Source organism: Acomys russatus, chromosome 17 (assembly GCF_903995435.1).
Source record: "Acomys russatus chromosome 17, mAcoRus1.1, whole genome shotgun sequence".
Lineage (NCBI taxonomy): Eukaryota > Metazoa > Chordata > Mammalia > Rodentia > Muridae > Acomys > Acomys russatus.
This window is the reverse complement of record NC_067153.1, coordinates 18,184,830-18,199,519: the sequence shown is the minus strand read 5'-3', so window position 1 is coordinate 18,199,519 and position 14,690 is coordinate 18,184,830. Positions and strand designations below refer to the sequence as shown.

The window sequence follows — 14,690 nt, the reverse complement described above, 5'->3', positions numbered from 1 at the left end:
TGGACCAGCATTGTGCACTGGATTGGTAGAGACCCTGGGGCATATTTGTCCTGGGAGCAGTGCCTGTCCTGTCCTAACTATTGGATCAACATTACAAGTCTCACCATGGCAACACGGGCTTCTATCTCTATATTGCTGGGTGTCAGAGGAGTCAAGTACAGAACTTGGCCCAGAGTGCAAAGAATGGATTTTTAAAAAAATCCCCAAAGTGACACTAAGTTTGGAGTGAAATTAGTCTGTGTGACTCCCAAATCTTCCCCTCCAGTCACATGCTGCCTTGTGTGAACTCTACCCTTTCAACCGCATGGAGGTACAGATATTCCCTCTGAGCTACTCAATCATAGGTGGTAATACCTAGTTCAGAAGTGAGAAAACTGGAGGCCAATAAGGGGTGAGTGACTTAACGAGAGTTATCTGTATATAATGGAGGCGAGGCATAAACCCTGGTCTGCCCATGGTCCACATCTTCTCTGGACCACACCTGCATTTGCTTCTCTCTCTACTTCCTTCTCTTTCTCCTTGTTATCATCATCATCATCATCATCAGCAGCAGCAGCAGCAGCAGCAGCATCACTGTCAGTGTTGTCAGCATGACCACCCTCAGGGACACTATAGGAAGAAGGTGCCGTAGAAAGAAACGGACGAGTAAGAGAGACCCTTGTGTCACTTCATGGCTTCCCTATGACACTTACTTTGCTGTGGGCACAGATGGCCGAGCCGAGGAGCTTCCAGGTGCCGCCCCTCCTGTCCATGCGAAGCATGCGCAGGATCTGCAGGAAGCGGAGGCTACGCAGGGAGGTGGCCAGGACATTGCCCTGGTTTCCCACGGCAACCACTGGCACAGAGGCAATCAGCACGAAGATGTCTGGGAAAGAGGACGGACCTCGTCAGAGAACAGGGAGAAGGGTCACGTGGAGGAAACAGGCTATCACAAACACTGGTGAGGCGCTGATGAACATGTGCCAAGCAGGGGCTGGTCTAAGCAGTTGTGTTGAACTTGACAACCACCACCAGATAATAGATATGCTCTGCGCGGTGAGGAAATGAACGTCTGAGCACCAATGACTTCCCAAGAGTTAGGAGAAGATCCTGTTAGACTCTACCACTGGCTCCAGAGCACGAAAGTACAATTTCTCAAGGGCCCTTGTGTGGAACTCTGTATTTGTTATCAGATGAGCTATGGAGGGGAAGGAACCGGGGGTTGCTCAGGCCACAGAAGTGAAGCCTGCCTAACGCCAGGACTCTGTTTTAATGTGGTTTTTCTGAGTAAGCAGGACATGAGACAGGAACTTGGGTATGATTTATTGAGTGATTGGTCCAGGGGCTTGAAATTGCTCCAGAACTGCGGTGTTGGGGTAGGGGGGTGGTTTGAATGAGAATGGATCCCACAGGCTCATATGTTTGATTGCTTGGCCCCGGTTAGTGGAACAGTTTGGGAATGATTAGGAGGTGTGGCCTTTTTGGAGGAGGTGTATGACTAGGGGAGGTGGGCTTTGTGGTTTCAAAAGCCAGGCTCAGTTGCTCCCTCTCTCACCTTTCTACCTGCATCCTGCAGATCAAGATGCAATCTTAGTTACTGCCCCAGTGCCATGCCAACACTGTGCTAGGATGGTTATGCACTGACCTTCTGCAACTGTAAGCAAGCCCCCATTAGATGCTCTCTTGGCAAAGATGCCTAGGTCACAGTGTTTCCTCACAGCAACAGAACAGTAACTAAGACCGGTGGGATCTGCTGCTCACTCATTATGAAACTGGAAGAACCCAGTTCCATGAGTTTCAGTTTCTATCTCTGTAAAACAGGGGAAATGTGGTCTGACAGAAGTGCACTGTCAATCGCCAATGGCGTGTCTCTTCCCATCCCTGCTGGCCTGGAAGGCACAGGTGATTTGAGCTATATTGGTGACCAAGTGTGCTACTAGTCTAGGTACTGGGGATACACACAATCTGATGCTCTGTGGTTTCTTTACAACCCAAAGACAAACAGTGAGCCAAGTCCCCAACCCCTGAGAGTCACTACCTACTTAACATCTCAAGGAACCATTTCAGGAAATGACTTTTCAACAGTGGACATTTTGGCACTCTCTGCACTCATAAAACTCCCTCAGAGAAATACTGTAGGAGAGGACTGGGGCCACCATTCGACCCAGTTGTCAATGCTTACCCAACATGCACAGGGGCTTCCTGGCAAACTTCAGACGTCCACGCCAGCCTTTGTATCGACAGCAACACCCGGCAGCCCAGATCCTCAAGGCAAACTCAGCTCCAAAGACGAAAATAGCAAATGTTTCCTGAAGGGAAGAGCATATGAAGTGAGGTTACCCAGTACCCAGTGTCAGGACTACTGAGCTCAGAGGAACTGGGTTTCTGTTGCTGCAGCCCTAGTGGTGGGGATGCTGGGACCAGTGAGGGAAGAAGTGCATGTTGGTCATTGTAATGGCTCCTGTCTTCATCTGGACATGTAAACTATATACTCAGAATAAATCTGTGTGTGCTTTCCTGAAGATTCCATGCCAACCATTCGTTTCTGAAGTCTGTTCAATGTATTAAAATCCCTAATAAGTAAGGTCAGACAGCATCTGTTAATCCCATACAGGACACTCAGACACTGCTGCTCACCTTAGCCTCAGTTTAAGAGTTTCTTAGTATCATCCTTAGCTTACATTTGGAGAAATCAGAGGCCCAGCATTGAGAATGGAGTATGCCTTTAGGTGAACTTTCAGAGAGCCAGAAATCCGTGCTTTATCTTTTCATATGTGATGGTTTTGGCTTGGACTCACTTGCCCCTTATTTCTCTCTGGAATAGTCAGTCATCTTGAAAAGGTTATGCCTGTGGCAAGCCTCACAAGGCAAAGGGGGCATTGCTTTTTCTTGGGCCTAGGCTTGGCTTAGAGACATTAGGAAGCTGCAATCCAGGAAGATAGTTTCCAGAAGTTGACTCCCTACAGCTAAAAGTGACCCATTACTACTATTCTGAAGTACAGTCAGTGCCACTGGCCCACAGCTCACCAGCAGCAGAAGCCAGTCTCCAGACACGGTCTCGTACTCCTTGAAGGTGGTGAGCACGGCCAGAATCAAGCATCCCAGGACAATCAGGAACCTATAGAGAAGGAAGAAGGAAGGAAAGAGCATTAGTCCTGGCTGCTTCAGCCGGCAATGACAAGAAAGGGGATCAGTGATGACACTGGCTGGACAGTGCCACCTGCTTTATAGGTTACCCTGAAAGTGATGATGAACAAGGCTTGGAGAGGTTAAGCAAGCTGCATGTTGTCACTTAATGACCTAGTTACTTAGGTCATTACCAGTTACTTAGACTTTTTAATTTTTGGTGTCTTGGAAGACATTTTCTGATCAATAGACTCGATGATCTGCCAAGCTAACTCTGCACTTCCAACCTTGTCCAGGAATTTAACCATAATCACTAACCTCTTCAAGCTGTTAGGTCTTTTATTTGAAACAGAAAACTCCCACCTGTGACTGAACTCTACCTACACTGAGCCCCAAATCCTTTTCTCAGGGGATAACTAGGGTGATGCTGATGCTGCTATTGATGGTGTCAACATCAGCGCAACTACCACTCACCATTTGGTCGCACCTGTCACCTGCCACTTCACACATGGCAGCTCATCATCCTTACAGTGACCTTTGAGATCGTTATGGCCACTCCCCTGTGGCAGGATTTTTAAGACCAAAATGGTGTAAAAACGGTACATGCCTGGTACTACAACGCAAAACACCAACCTCAGCTCTGTGAGATCTGCCTTCAGCTGCCATTGAATATGGAAGTGTATGCCAAGGCTGGGTTGGTGTCCAAACAGAAATTTGGTGACCCAGAGCTGAACTCACGTACCAGAAGTAGGAGCCTTTACGGAGGCTGTCCGACTCCTTTCTTCATGTCTCATCGGGTATGCATGTAAACATGGAGATGGCGCTAGAAGATGTGCATCGTTATGCCATTATATGGTTGTCTCACGTGAAGTCAAACAGACACCAAGACTTAGTCCTCCTTTGCTTGCTTTATTATATGGTGAAAGCCACCAAATAGCCTCTGCCTATGACTGTGGCATACTGGATGGACCCCCATCTACACAGACTGGAGCTTGCTAATCTCTTGTTGGCCTTGTAAAGGGCCTATGAGGGCTACATGCGTCAAAGAGCTACTATGGTTTGAGGGGTCTGACCTTTGCTCCCATTTTATGATAACATGAAAGTGGGACCTGTTCTTCAACACCAAGAATGGTTATTAACCACTGCAAAAGAAAGCCCCCCGACATAGGGGAGGGGAATAATGGGAAAATGGGGGGGGGGGGAGGAATGGGAGGATACAAGGGATGGGATAAACATTGAGATGTAACAAGAATAAATTAATAAAAAAAAAGAAAATAAAAATAAAAAAAATTTTTTTAAATCAAGTGCAATTATATTCATTAACTGCAGCCATATTTTAATAAACTTTGTTGTTTTAATTTTAAAAAAAGCCCCCGAACCTCAAATGCTGCTCTTTGAAGGCTCAGCATAGGACCCAATTAGACCACTGACACTCAGAAACTGTGAGCTACAGAAAAAAATGATGTTGCTACAATCCACCAAGATAGTGGCAATTTGTTGTACAGAATGATAGAAAATTCAGTATGGGATAGGAATCTACTAAGTGCATCTAACTTTCAGAATTGGATGATCTAGGTTTCTTGGCCTGTCATACTCCACTCCTGCAGAGGCTGTATCAGGTCCTGTCCATATCCAGTGACTAGCTCAGAGCTCAGAGCTCTAAGTAACCCACAGTGACTTCTGTAATTCCCTGTTACTGGAATTAAAGACACAGAACACACACACACACACACACACACACACACACACACACACACACACACACACACACACGTTGATACAGCACTTACTTAGCATGTGTCAGGTTTTGGCTTTAAATCCTAGTGCCACATGTGGACACATATACACAAAGACAAACATGCACACAGGGAGACACTTAGTGCACAAAAGTGTGTGCACACATACACACAATATCTACATATAACAGCTTCCCTTTATCTGTAGTTTGCCTTCTATGGTTTCAGTCATTCATGGATTCATGGCTAGCCTACTCTGAAGATATTAAGTGAAGACTCCAGAAATTAGCCATAGATGCATATTAAATTATTTGATTGTATTTTATTACTGTAAGTGTTCTACTTTACATTAGTTATTGCTATTAATCTCTTACTGTGCTTAGTTTGTAAAATTAAGCTTTATCATAGGCATGCAGAATATATAGAACCTTCTAGTATAAGTCCTTGGGTCCTAGCTGCCATTTGGGCATTAGCTGAGCATCCTATCACACATCAGCTATGGACAATGGAGGTATTGACATCTACATCTCTACACAGAGTCAGCTCAGCAAGAGCTGTGACAATGGCTGGCAAAGAGGAGGGCTGAGGAGATTATAAGGATCTCCTGAAAGAGAATCCTTATGGGGAAGGCTAAGAGAAACGCTGAGGATTGTGTTACTGGCAAATAACAAAACCAGATGTCAGAAGGCTGTGTGGTGGCCTCAGACACAAGAAGATGAGAGGCTCCGTGTGGACCTGCTGAATTTGAGGGGCCAAGTGAAACTCTACACCATGCCAATCAAACTTTACAAGAAAAGTTGGTACCCTATGGGCTTCTAATAGTCTGGGAGAGGACTAGGTTCAATCTACTTATCAACTGGTAGCATGCAGACCCAAACTGTGCCAGCAGGGGGCAGCCAACAACCACAAAACTAGCTATGCGCCAGCGTCATTGGGATCTACTTCTGAGACTGGAGAAAGACCAGTAATTTATGGAACTTAAATCATCTAGGAAGCCCTCCTAACCCCAAAAAGAGAAGACATTTTTTTTCAACCTCTTGAAAATTTCAAACTGTCCTCAAAATAGTTCAATTTCAGCAGTCAGACTCATTGACTGAAGCCAGATGTGTCTGGGCTGCAGCACCTGCCCTCCACTTTCCTTTCTGTCTGGTGTATTCTGGGTGCCTTACTAACCTTTCCTTTTCTCTTCTATTCTGCCCTTTCCTACTTTAGGTTCTCTTTCTATAGTTTTTACCGCCTCCTTCCCTTCCCTCCCACTACCTCACTCATCCCACTGTCTTTTCCTGCCCTCCCCCTCTCCCTTTCTCTGCTCTGTAATCACATCCTCAACCTCCTCTCTGTGTTCTTTAGGTCCCAAAGGAGATCTGGGCAGGGAACCCTGTAAGAGACCCACTAGGGAGTACCAGGCTGTGTTTGATAGCAATGCTGGTCACTGTCAATGCCATCCTCATGCCCTTTACCCGGGCACTGTCTCTTCCATGTTTCTCCCTTACGGCTCTTCTTGTCTTATCCTCTACCATCTTTCAACCAAACTAGAGCTGGAAAAGTCAGAGGAAAGACACAGAAGGGTCCCTTTGAATTGTACCCTGTTCTGACCCGTATGGCTCAGGTGAGCAGTACAAGGGCCGGTCCATCCTCTCCAGGTCTGGTCAGTACCAGATGTCCACCAGGCAGCACCAGGAAGACACGGACAGCTTTTCAGACAGGAAGGGGAAGGAGGACTTCCCATGGCACTGAGTAAGGAAGTGGAAAATGCCTACAGGTATATTTCCATTTCCATGTATTGTGTTTTCTCTCTTTCTCCTGAAAATATCATTTGGGGTATGCAAGTGTCACTACTTTATATGCATGCTTATATAGATAAGGCCCAAGCTTCCAAGCACACGGGCGGCAGTGTCACTAAGGGAATAAGAGACTCCCTTTTGCTGCAAGCCAGTAAGGGACCTTGATGAAGAATGTGCACGGAATAGGCAGAGGAGAGGAAGGTCCACCCCACTTAACTGGAAGGACAGTCCCCCTTTCTGCTCCTCTAGACTCCCACATTTGGGACGTCTTTCATCAGGGAACCCAGCAGGTCCCGCCAGCAGTTATTCTAGGACAATTTTACAACACCAGTGCCTCCAATATGTCCTTCCAAGCCAGGGAGACATGCAGCAGCTGGACACACTTGATTGACATTAGAGTTCCTTCACTGAAAGGGATGAAGGACCTCCCATCCTAGGCAGGTGTAGGCAGACTGAACTACTAGAGCAGATGTGGCTGGCTCCCTCACACCTGGCCTGACTCAAGGGCCACAGGTCCTGGCTCTTGAGCCTAGGAACTACTTCCAATGAAGACAGCACCTTCAGCACCTTCAGACCACGTGAGAATCCTCTTGGTCCTTCATTGAGATTTATCAGAGGTGAAGTATCCACTGTGTGCTTGGTTGTTGTCCTTTTGTTTGTTTTCGTGATTTTGATTTTTATTGCTATGTAATACCAGCACATGTTTTATGAGGCTTAGTGTGGCTCTTTGATTCCTGCAGGCAATATTGTATGTATAGCAAGCAGCTCTTGGTAACCACCATACCTCCTTAAATGAGCCATCTATCTACCGTGTGAATACAATCAAAACAGACTAAATGTGTTCTGTTGTGTCACAGAACTGAAGAACATAGTCTTCCTACATAACAATATGCTTGTTAACCAACCCTTCCCGCTTCTCCTTCTCCATCTTCTCTCCAGCTCCAGTAACTACCATTCCCTCTTTAGAGTCATCTTCTGAGATCACATATATGAGTGAAATTTTGAAGCCTTAGTTTCTCTGCACCTGACTAATTTCTTTTAACATAAGACCTTCTAAGTCCTTCTATATTATTAGAAATGACATAACTTCATGTGTTTTGTGGATGAATAATATTTGATTACATATTAAAAATGAAGCCAAACAAATGAACTTTTGTCAAATTGGAAAACAAACAAACAAACAAAAACAAAAAACCAAACCAAAAACCCGGCAAAGGAACAAAAGAGTGAAGAGACAACCATTTGTCTGACTGAAAGAATTCTTTTCTTTAAATTAATTTATTCATATTACATCTCAATTGTTAGCCCTTCCCTTGTATCCTCCTATTCCTCCTTCCCTCCTGCTTCCCCCCTTCTCCCCTCCCCTATGTCTGTGATTGAGGGAGACCTCCTCCCCTTATATATGCTCTTAGAGTATCTAATCTCTTTTTTGGTAACTTGCTATCCTTCCTCTGAGTGACACCAGGCCTCCCCATCCAGGGGACGTGGTCAGAAAAGGGGGCACCAGAGTTCATGTGAGAGTCAGATCTCACTCTCCACTCAACGGTGAAGAATATCTTGTTCATTGGCTAGGTCTGGGTAGGAGTTCAAAGTTTACTGCCTATATTTTCCTTGGCTGGTGCCTTAGTTTGAGGAGGACCCCAGGACCCAGATCTGCCTGTCATAAAGTTCTTCTTGTAGGTTTCCAGGACCCTCTGGATCCTTCTATTTCCCCATTCTTCCATTCTACTCTCACCTAAAGTCTCAATAGGATGTCCTCTCCTCTGACCCATTTTCCTGGTAAGTAAAGTTTTTCATGGGACGGATCCCTTGGACTAGTGTCTCGATATAAGTGAGTATATACCGTTTGCCTCTTTTTGCTTCTAGGTGAACTCACTCATTATGATCATTTCTAGTTCAATCCATTTGTCCACAAATTTCAGGAATTCCTTGTTTTTAATAGCTGAGTAGTATTCCATAGTGTAAATGTACCACAGTTTCTTAGTCCATTCTTCTACTGAGGGACAATAGGCTGTTTCCATGTTCTGGCTATTATGAATAAAGCAGCTATGAACATGATTGAGCATATGTCCCTGCTGTGTGGTAGGGCATTTTCTGGTATATTCCAAGGAATGGGATAGCTGGGTCTTGAAGAAGCTCTATTCCCATTTTTCAGAGAAAGCACCAGATAGCTTTCCAAAGTGGTTGTACTAGTTTGCATTCCCACCAGCAATGAAGGAGTGTTCCTCTCTCTCTACATCCTCACCAACATGTGGTATCATTTGAGTTTTTGATCTTAGCCATTCTGATGGGTGTTAAGATGGAATCTCAGTGTCGTTTTGATTTGCATTTCTCTGATGACTAACGAGGACAAGCATTTCTTTAAGTGTTTTAGGCTATTTGATATTCCTCTGTTGAGAATTCTCTGTTAAGTTCCAAGCCCCATTTCGCAATTGGGTTGTTTGGTTTTGTGGTGTTTAATTTCTTGAGTTCTTTATATATTTTGGATATTAGACCTTTGTCAGATGAAGGGTTGGTGAAGATATTTTCCCATTCTGTAGGCTGTTGCTTTGTTCTGCTGACAGTGTCTCCTGCCTTACAGAAGCTTCTCAGCCTCATGAGGTCCCATTTATTAATTGTTGGCGTTAAGGCCTGGGCTGTTGGTGTACTGTTCAGGAAGTTGTTTCCTGTGCCTATGTGTCCCAGGCTCTTCCCCACTTTTCCCTCTAACTGAATTAATGTCTCTGGTTTTAAGTTGAGGTCTTTAATCCACTTGGACTTGAGTTTTGTGCATGGTGACAAATATGGGTCTAATTGTATTTTTCTACATGTAGACATCCAGTTAGACCAGCACCATTTGTTGAAGATGCTATCGTTTTTCCATTGAATAGATTTGGCTTCTTTGTCAAAAATCAAGTGAGCAAATGTGTGTGGATTCATCTCTGGGTCTTCAATTCGATTCCATTGATCCACCAGCCTACTGTTGTGCCAGTGTCATGCTGTTTTAATTACTGTTGCTCTGTAGTACAGCTTGAGATCAGGTATGGAGATTCCTCTGGAGGATCTTTTATTGTGTAGGATTGTTTTTGCTATTCTGGGCTTTTTATTTCTCCATATGAATTTGAGAATTGATCTTTCAATATCTTCAAAATGTTTTGTAGGTATTTTGATAGGGATTGCGTTGAATCTATAAATTGCTTTTGGTAAGATGGCCATTTTTACTATGTTAATTCTCCCGATCCACGAACAAGGTAAATCCTTCCATCTTCTGATGTCATCTTCAATTTCTTTCTTCAGAGGTTTAAAGGTTTTTTTTTTTTTCAAATAAGTCCTTCACTTGCTTGGTTAGAGATATTCCTAGATATTTTATATTGCTTGTGGCTATCGTGAAGGGAGTAGTTTTCCTAATTTCTTCCTCTGCCTGTTTGTCCTTTGTATATAGGAAAGCTACTGACTTTTTTGAGTTAATTTTGTATCCTGCCAATTTGCTGAAGGTGTTTATCAGCTGTAGGAGTTCTCTGGTGGAATTTTGGGGGTCACTTATATACACTAACATATCATCTGCAAATAGGAATAATTAGACTTCTTCCTGAAAGAATTTTTAAAACTATACATCTGGCAGTAGATAATACTATCTACAATACATAAAGAACTCTAATGCTTCAACAACAACAACAACAAACAACAAATCTATTAAACAAATTACATCTGTAGAATGAACTGTATATATATTTCTCAAAAGAAAATATAAAAGTGACCCACAAGGATTAATTGAATCCCAACTGGTCAAGGCCCCAAAATAATGTTTGAGCCAGTCAAAACATGGTTGATGAATCACTGTTATCTTACAAACCCTGTAGTATACACTAATTAAGACTGCCTGGAATGTGGCATTCAAACAGCTGCCAACTTAACTGGAGGAAAGGCCATTATTAACTGGTAATGTCTGTTGGGTAAGGGACAAGACTAAGAACATGCCATCCCCTAGAGACATGGGCACGAGCTCATAAGCAATATTTTCATTATTTCCCTATTGTTTTCTTTTCCTGTCACTGTTCATGATATACCCACCTCAAGTTCGAGCAACCACAATATTCAAGAATCCAAAAAAGCTTCTTCTTGTTCCTCTATTTTATAGAAAGGAATTGTGTATATCAGAGGCCTAAGTAATGTGCATGTGGGCACCGAGAACTTTGATGGAACATATTCTCTCTTTTAATATGGTTAGTATGTTTCTTTTCATTAAATCCCACCCATCTCAATAGCAGAAGGTGAACTATTACACACCAAGAAAATTCCCTTGCCATTTGAGTTCTGATCTCTGTTCTCCCTTTTCATGTTGGAATTCAATTTCTATGTTCAAACTTGCTGTACACTTATTTACGTGTAAGGGTCAAATAATTCAAAACAATGTCATCAGATGTCTGGGTCTAAGCGTACATATGAAAAAGTACAAAGAATAATTTTAGAATGATTTACAGCAAATCACTTTGTTTTATCTTATATTAAAAGTTGCATGAACTGAGGCTGCATCTCAGGGTGGGCAAAGTAGCACATAACGGAGCTGATCAGGGAAAGTGTTCACGTGCCACGATGAAGTATAGTCAGAGATACCTCATCTCTGAACTAGAGAGATAAAAAAGCCCAGGAGACAGTGCCTTCATCACTTCCTTTCCTGCCTCCACTCTATTGCTCACATGCTTTTCCTCATTATTTTTCTAAGCAGACCAATAAATTCCCACCTGTTTAGCAAGGAAATCTGGCTCTCCCACGTTCGATGATGCCACAGCAGAATGGATAGGAGGAATGACCCCACTATGTGTCACCTACAAGAAACTCACTTTAGAGCCAAAGGCCCATATAGGTCGCTGATGAAAAGACAGAAAATCTTATTCCACAGAAAGTAGTCAAGATACAGCAGAGCTGGCTCTAATGATATTAGACCTCAAAGCAGACGTGAAACATAAACTTGCTATGTGAGATTAATGAGAGCATAACAGGCAGATAAGATCCAATGCATTAAGCTGTAGTACTTGTAAAAAACACATGCACCACCAACAACAGAACTCCAAAATACACCAGAATAAGACAATCACGTGTTACATTCTAGGAGCTGAGAGACGGCCATATTTGTCTCTTAAGAGCTTGTATTTCATTTCTCGCTTTCCAAGCAGTGGTAGGGAAAAAAATTCTTCTGGTAATTCAAAGAGGATTGTGTTTTTCATTTTTTATAATCTCATGCATTCCTTGACATGCCTGACCACTCTAGGCTCCGGGTGTCCAATGACAAGCTCAGCACCTCTTAGGTTGTTCTAATGAAGTAAGGGTCCTGTGATTTGCTTTTGGGAGCAAAGTTCTTGGCTAAAGGCAATAGCGGAAGAAGCTTTCTGTCGTCGCCATTTCAAGCTCTGCTGTTCATTCTCTATAAGCGTGGAAGCTGGTTCTTCTCCCCATGTCTGTGTGTCTACAGTTGTGAAGTATGCAACTAGGGGAATGACACCATAGGTCTCTCTGGACAAGTTGGAAAAGTTCAGATAGCAGTTGTGCTACTTGCTGCCTGGAGGGTGGTTTCACCATTTGCAAATGGTAATGACCCAAGCTCCTTAATTCAGGGCTGCTGTGAAGAGTATAAGAGAGAATGCTCTTGGGTTACATAGTGTTATGCATGGCACATCACACAGACATGACATGTACCAGCATCTGCAGGAGTGGATTTTTAGCTTGAATGGGCCAGCCAGCAACTAGGTCTCACGTGGATAATAGACTCGCTTGCTAGTTCACCAGGACCCTGGAATTACTTATTTAAAATTGGAAAATCTACTAGAAATTAAATTAAGTCCCAGGAAGACTGTACGTCAGTTCCATCATATACTGCTTTGTCCACACCATTCTGAGCCACATTTTGGATATTTCTGAAGAGCTTTTCAGATACATCCAACCTACTATAAGAATGACATATTTCTAGAGGTTGGAGGCATCTGTCTGGGGATAAGGTTATCAGCTTTCTCCAGACCAAGTGGCTCTCTGTTCTCATCTGCATTAACAATGGCAGCTGAAACACACACCAATTTCATTAGCATTCCAGCAACATTGTCTCTTCACCTGGTCACGTTTGACACTTCCATATAAAGGCAGTGCTGCCCAAGCTCTGGCAGATCACAATGTGTCTCCCTGTGGGACAGTGATAGGAGCCCTTAGTTAGATACATCTTTTTAAATTGCTTTTTTATTAATTTATTCATATTACATCTCAATGGTTAGCCCTTCCCTTGTATCCTCCTATTCCTCCCTCCCTCCCGCTTCCCCCCTTCTTCCCTCCCCTATGTCTGTGATTGAGGGAGACCTCCTCCCCCTATATATGCTCTTAGAGTATCTAGTCTCTTCTTGGTAACTTGCTATCCTTCCTCTGAGTGCCGCCAGACCTCCCCATCCAGGGAACATGGTCAGAAAAGGGGCACCAGAGTTCATGTGAAAGTCAGATCTCATAAAAAGTTAGATACATCTTGCTCCACATTGTCCCTGACTGTGGTATCTGTTTTCCTCATGGAATACAAAGTTTCATGACGAGCAAAGCAATTTCATTTGGCACCTAAAATTTGCATTCCAGGCTACTAGATGTTACAGGGAGATGCAGGGCTGTATTTTAAGGACTTCTGAGGATGAAAATCACTTGGTATATCTCCCTGAAAACTCAGAGCAACAAAAGAAAATATTAAAGGCTATGGAGTAGAGCTGTAGCAAGCAGACCCGAAGATGGCCATCAAAACAGACTCATCTTAATGACACCCTTGGGGAATTCCCACTGCTTAAAACAGGCTAGGACTTGTTTCTAGTCATTAGACTATGGTAAGGATGTAAGATGCTATTTTTGTGGTTAGATAAAGGGCTGAGAATTCCATCTTGGTGTAGGCTTTGATCTCATGAAGCAAGTGGTTAGGATCGAGATACCTGAATGATATTGAAATAGAAGTGCCAGTCACCCAACAGCCAACAAAAATGGTCCTTCAGGAACTGGCTTCTCCCAACAGTCAACAAAGGGATTTTGGTAGAGAATCTTCTTTAGCTCGGCCTTTATATGAGACTCAAACCCAGGTTTATGACATGATCATGGGAACCATACCTGGACTTCTGATACAGAGAGAGGGAGAAGGAGGTAGAGTGAGATAGGAAGAGAGAAGAAGAGGAAGAAGGAGGAGGAGAGAAAAAGAGAAATTATCTTATGTATGACATTGTGTTTTATGGGAGAATGTTACACAGGAGAGGATATGAATACAGGCTTATTAGGGTATAGCTCTTGGCACAGAAACCAGAAGACCTTGAGTAGATTTTCATTTCCTGAAATCTCACTTCCTTATATATGAAACAGCAGTAACAGGCAAAGGGATCTCTGATGCTCTTTATCCAAGTCTTGGCATGTGGGAGAGCTCACACAGCATAAAATCTCCTCATCACTAAAAGGCACTTTCCAAATAGGAGCTGTAGGCTGGTAAGATTGACAATTGTCATAAGAGTGTCATGGCTTTTCAGATCAGCTTCTGCTACCTCAGCAGACATCTCAAATAGTTCAGTCAAAACCCTTTGCAAAGTAAAAAGGCTAGGTTTACAAAGCTTGCAGGATTGTATGATGGTTGATGAAAACTGAAAGACAGCTGATGGTTGATTGATGGATTGAGACAGGGTCACTATACACATCCCAGGTGGCCTCAAACTCACAATCCTACATAAATATTACAGACATGTGGCACCACAACAGGTTGAGGGATATTTGAAATACAATGGAACCATTAGCAAACAAAGTTCATGAATGAAAAGTTAAAGATAAACCAAATGGTCCTGGTGTTAACTCCTTCTTTTAATTCTACAAGCAAACCACCAAGACAGAAATGTAAAGGTGAGCAATTATTTGTTTTAGTTCACAGTTTTGGCTCATATGCATTTGGGCCAAACATCACAGAAGTGTGTGCTAGGGAAGATCTGTTTACCACATGGCAGCAGAGAAGTAGAGAAGGAATATAGGAAGGAACTAAGACAAGATGTTGCCTCAAGTGACCCAATTCTTCCAACTAAGTCACACCTCTTACCTTACA

The 14,690-nt window shown here is 43.3% G+C and overlaps 1 protein-coding gene across 1 annotated transcript in view; it reads right to left on the bottom strand.

The window, feature by feature from the left end:
- The window catches only part of Kcnq3 (potassium voltage-gated channel subfamily Q member 3), a 287,398-nt gene that overhangs the window by 33,004 nt on the left and 239,704 nt on the right, over window positions 1-14,690 (bottom strand). The window contains exons 2-4 of the mRNA XM_051159591.1: window positions 3,007-3,097; window positions 2,162-2,288; window positions 693-865 (exon numbers count right to left, since the gene is read on the bottom strand). Coding sequence (XP_051015548.1) covers window positions 693-865; window positions 2,162-2,288; window positions 3,007-3,097 — 391 coding nt within the window. The remainder of the gene's footprint in view (window positions 1-692; window positions 866-2,161; window positions 2,289-3,006; window positions 3,098-14,690) is intronic.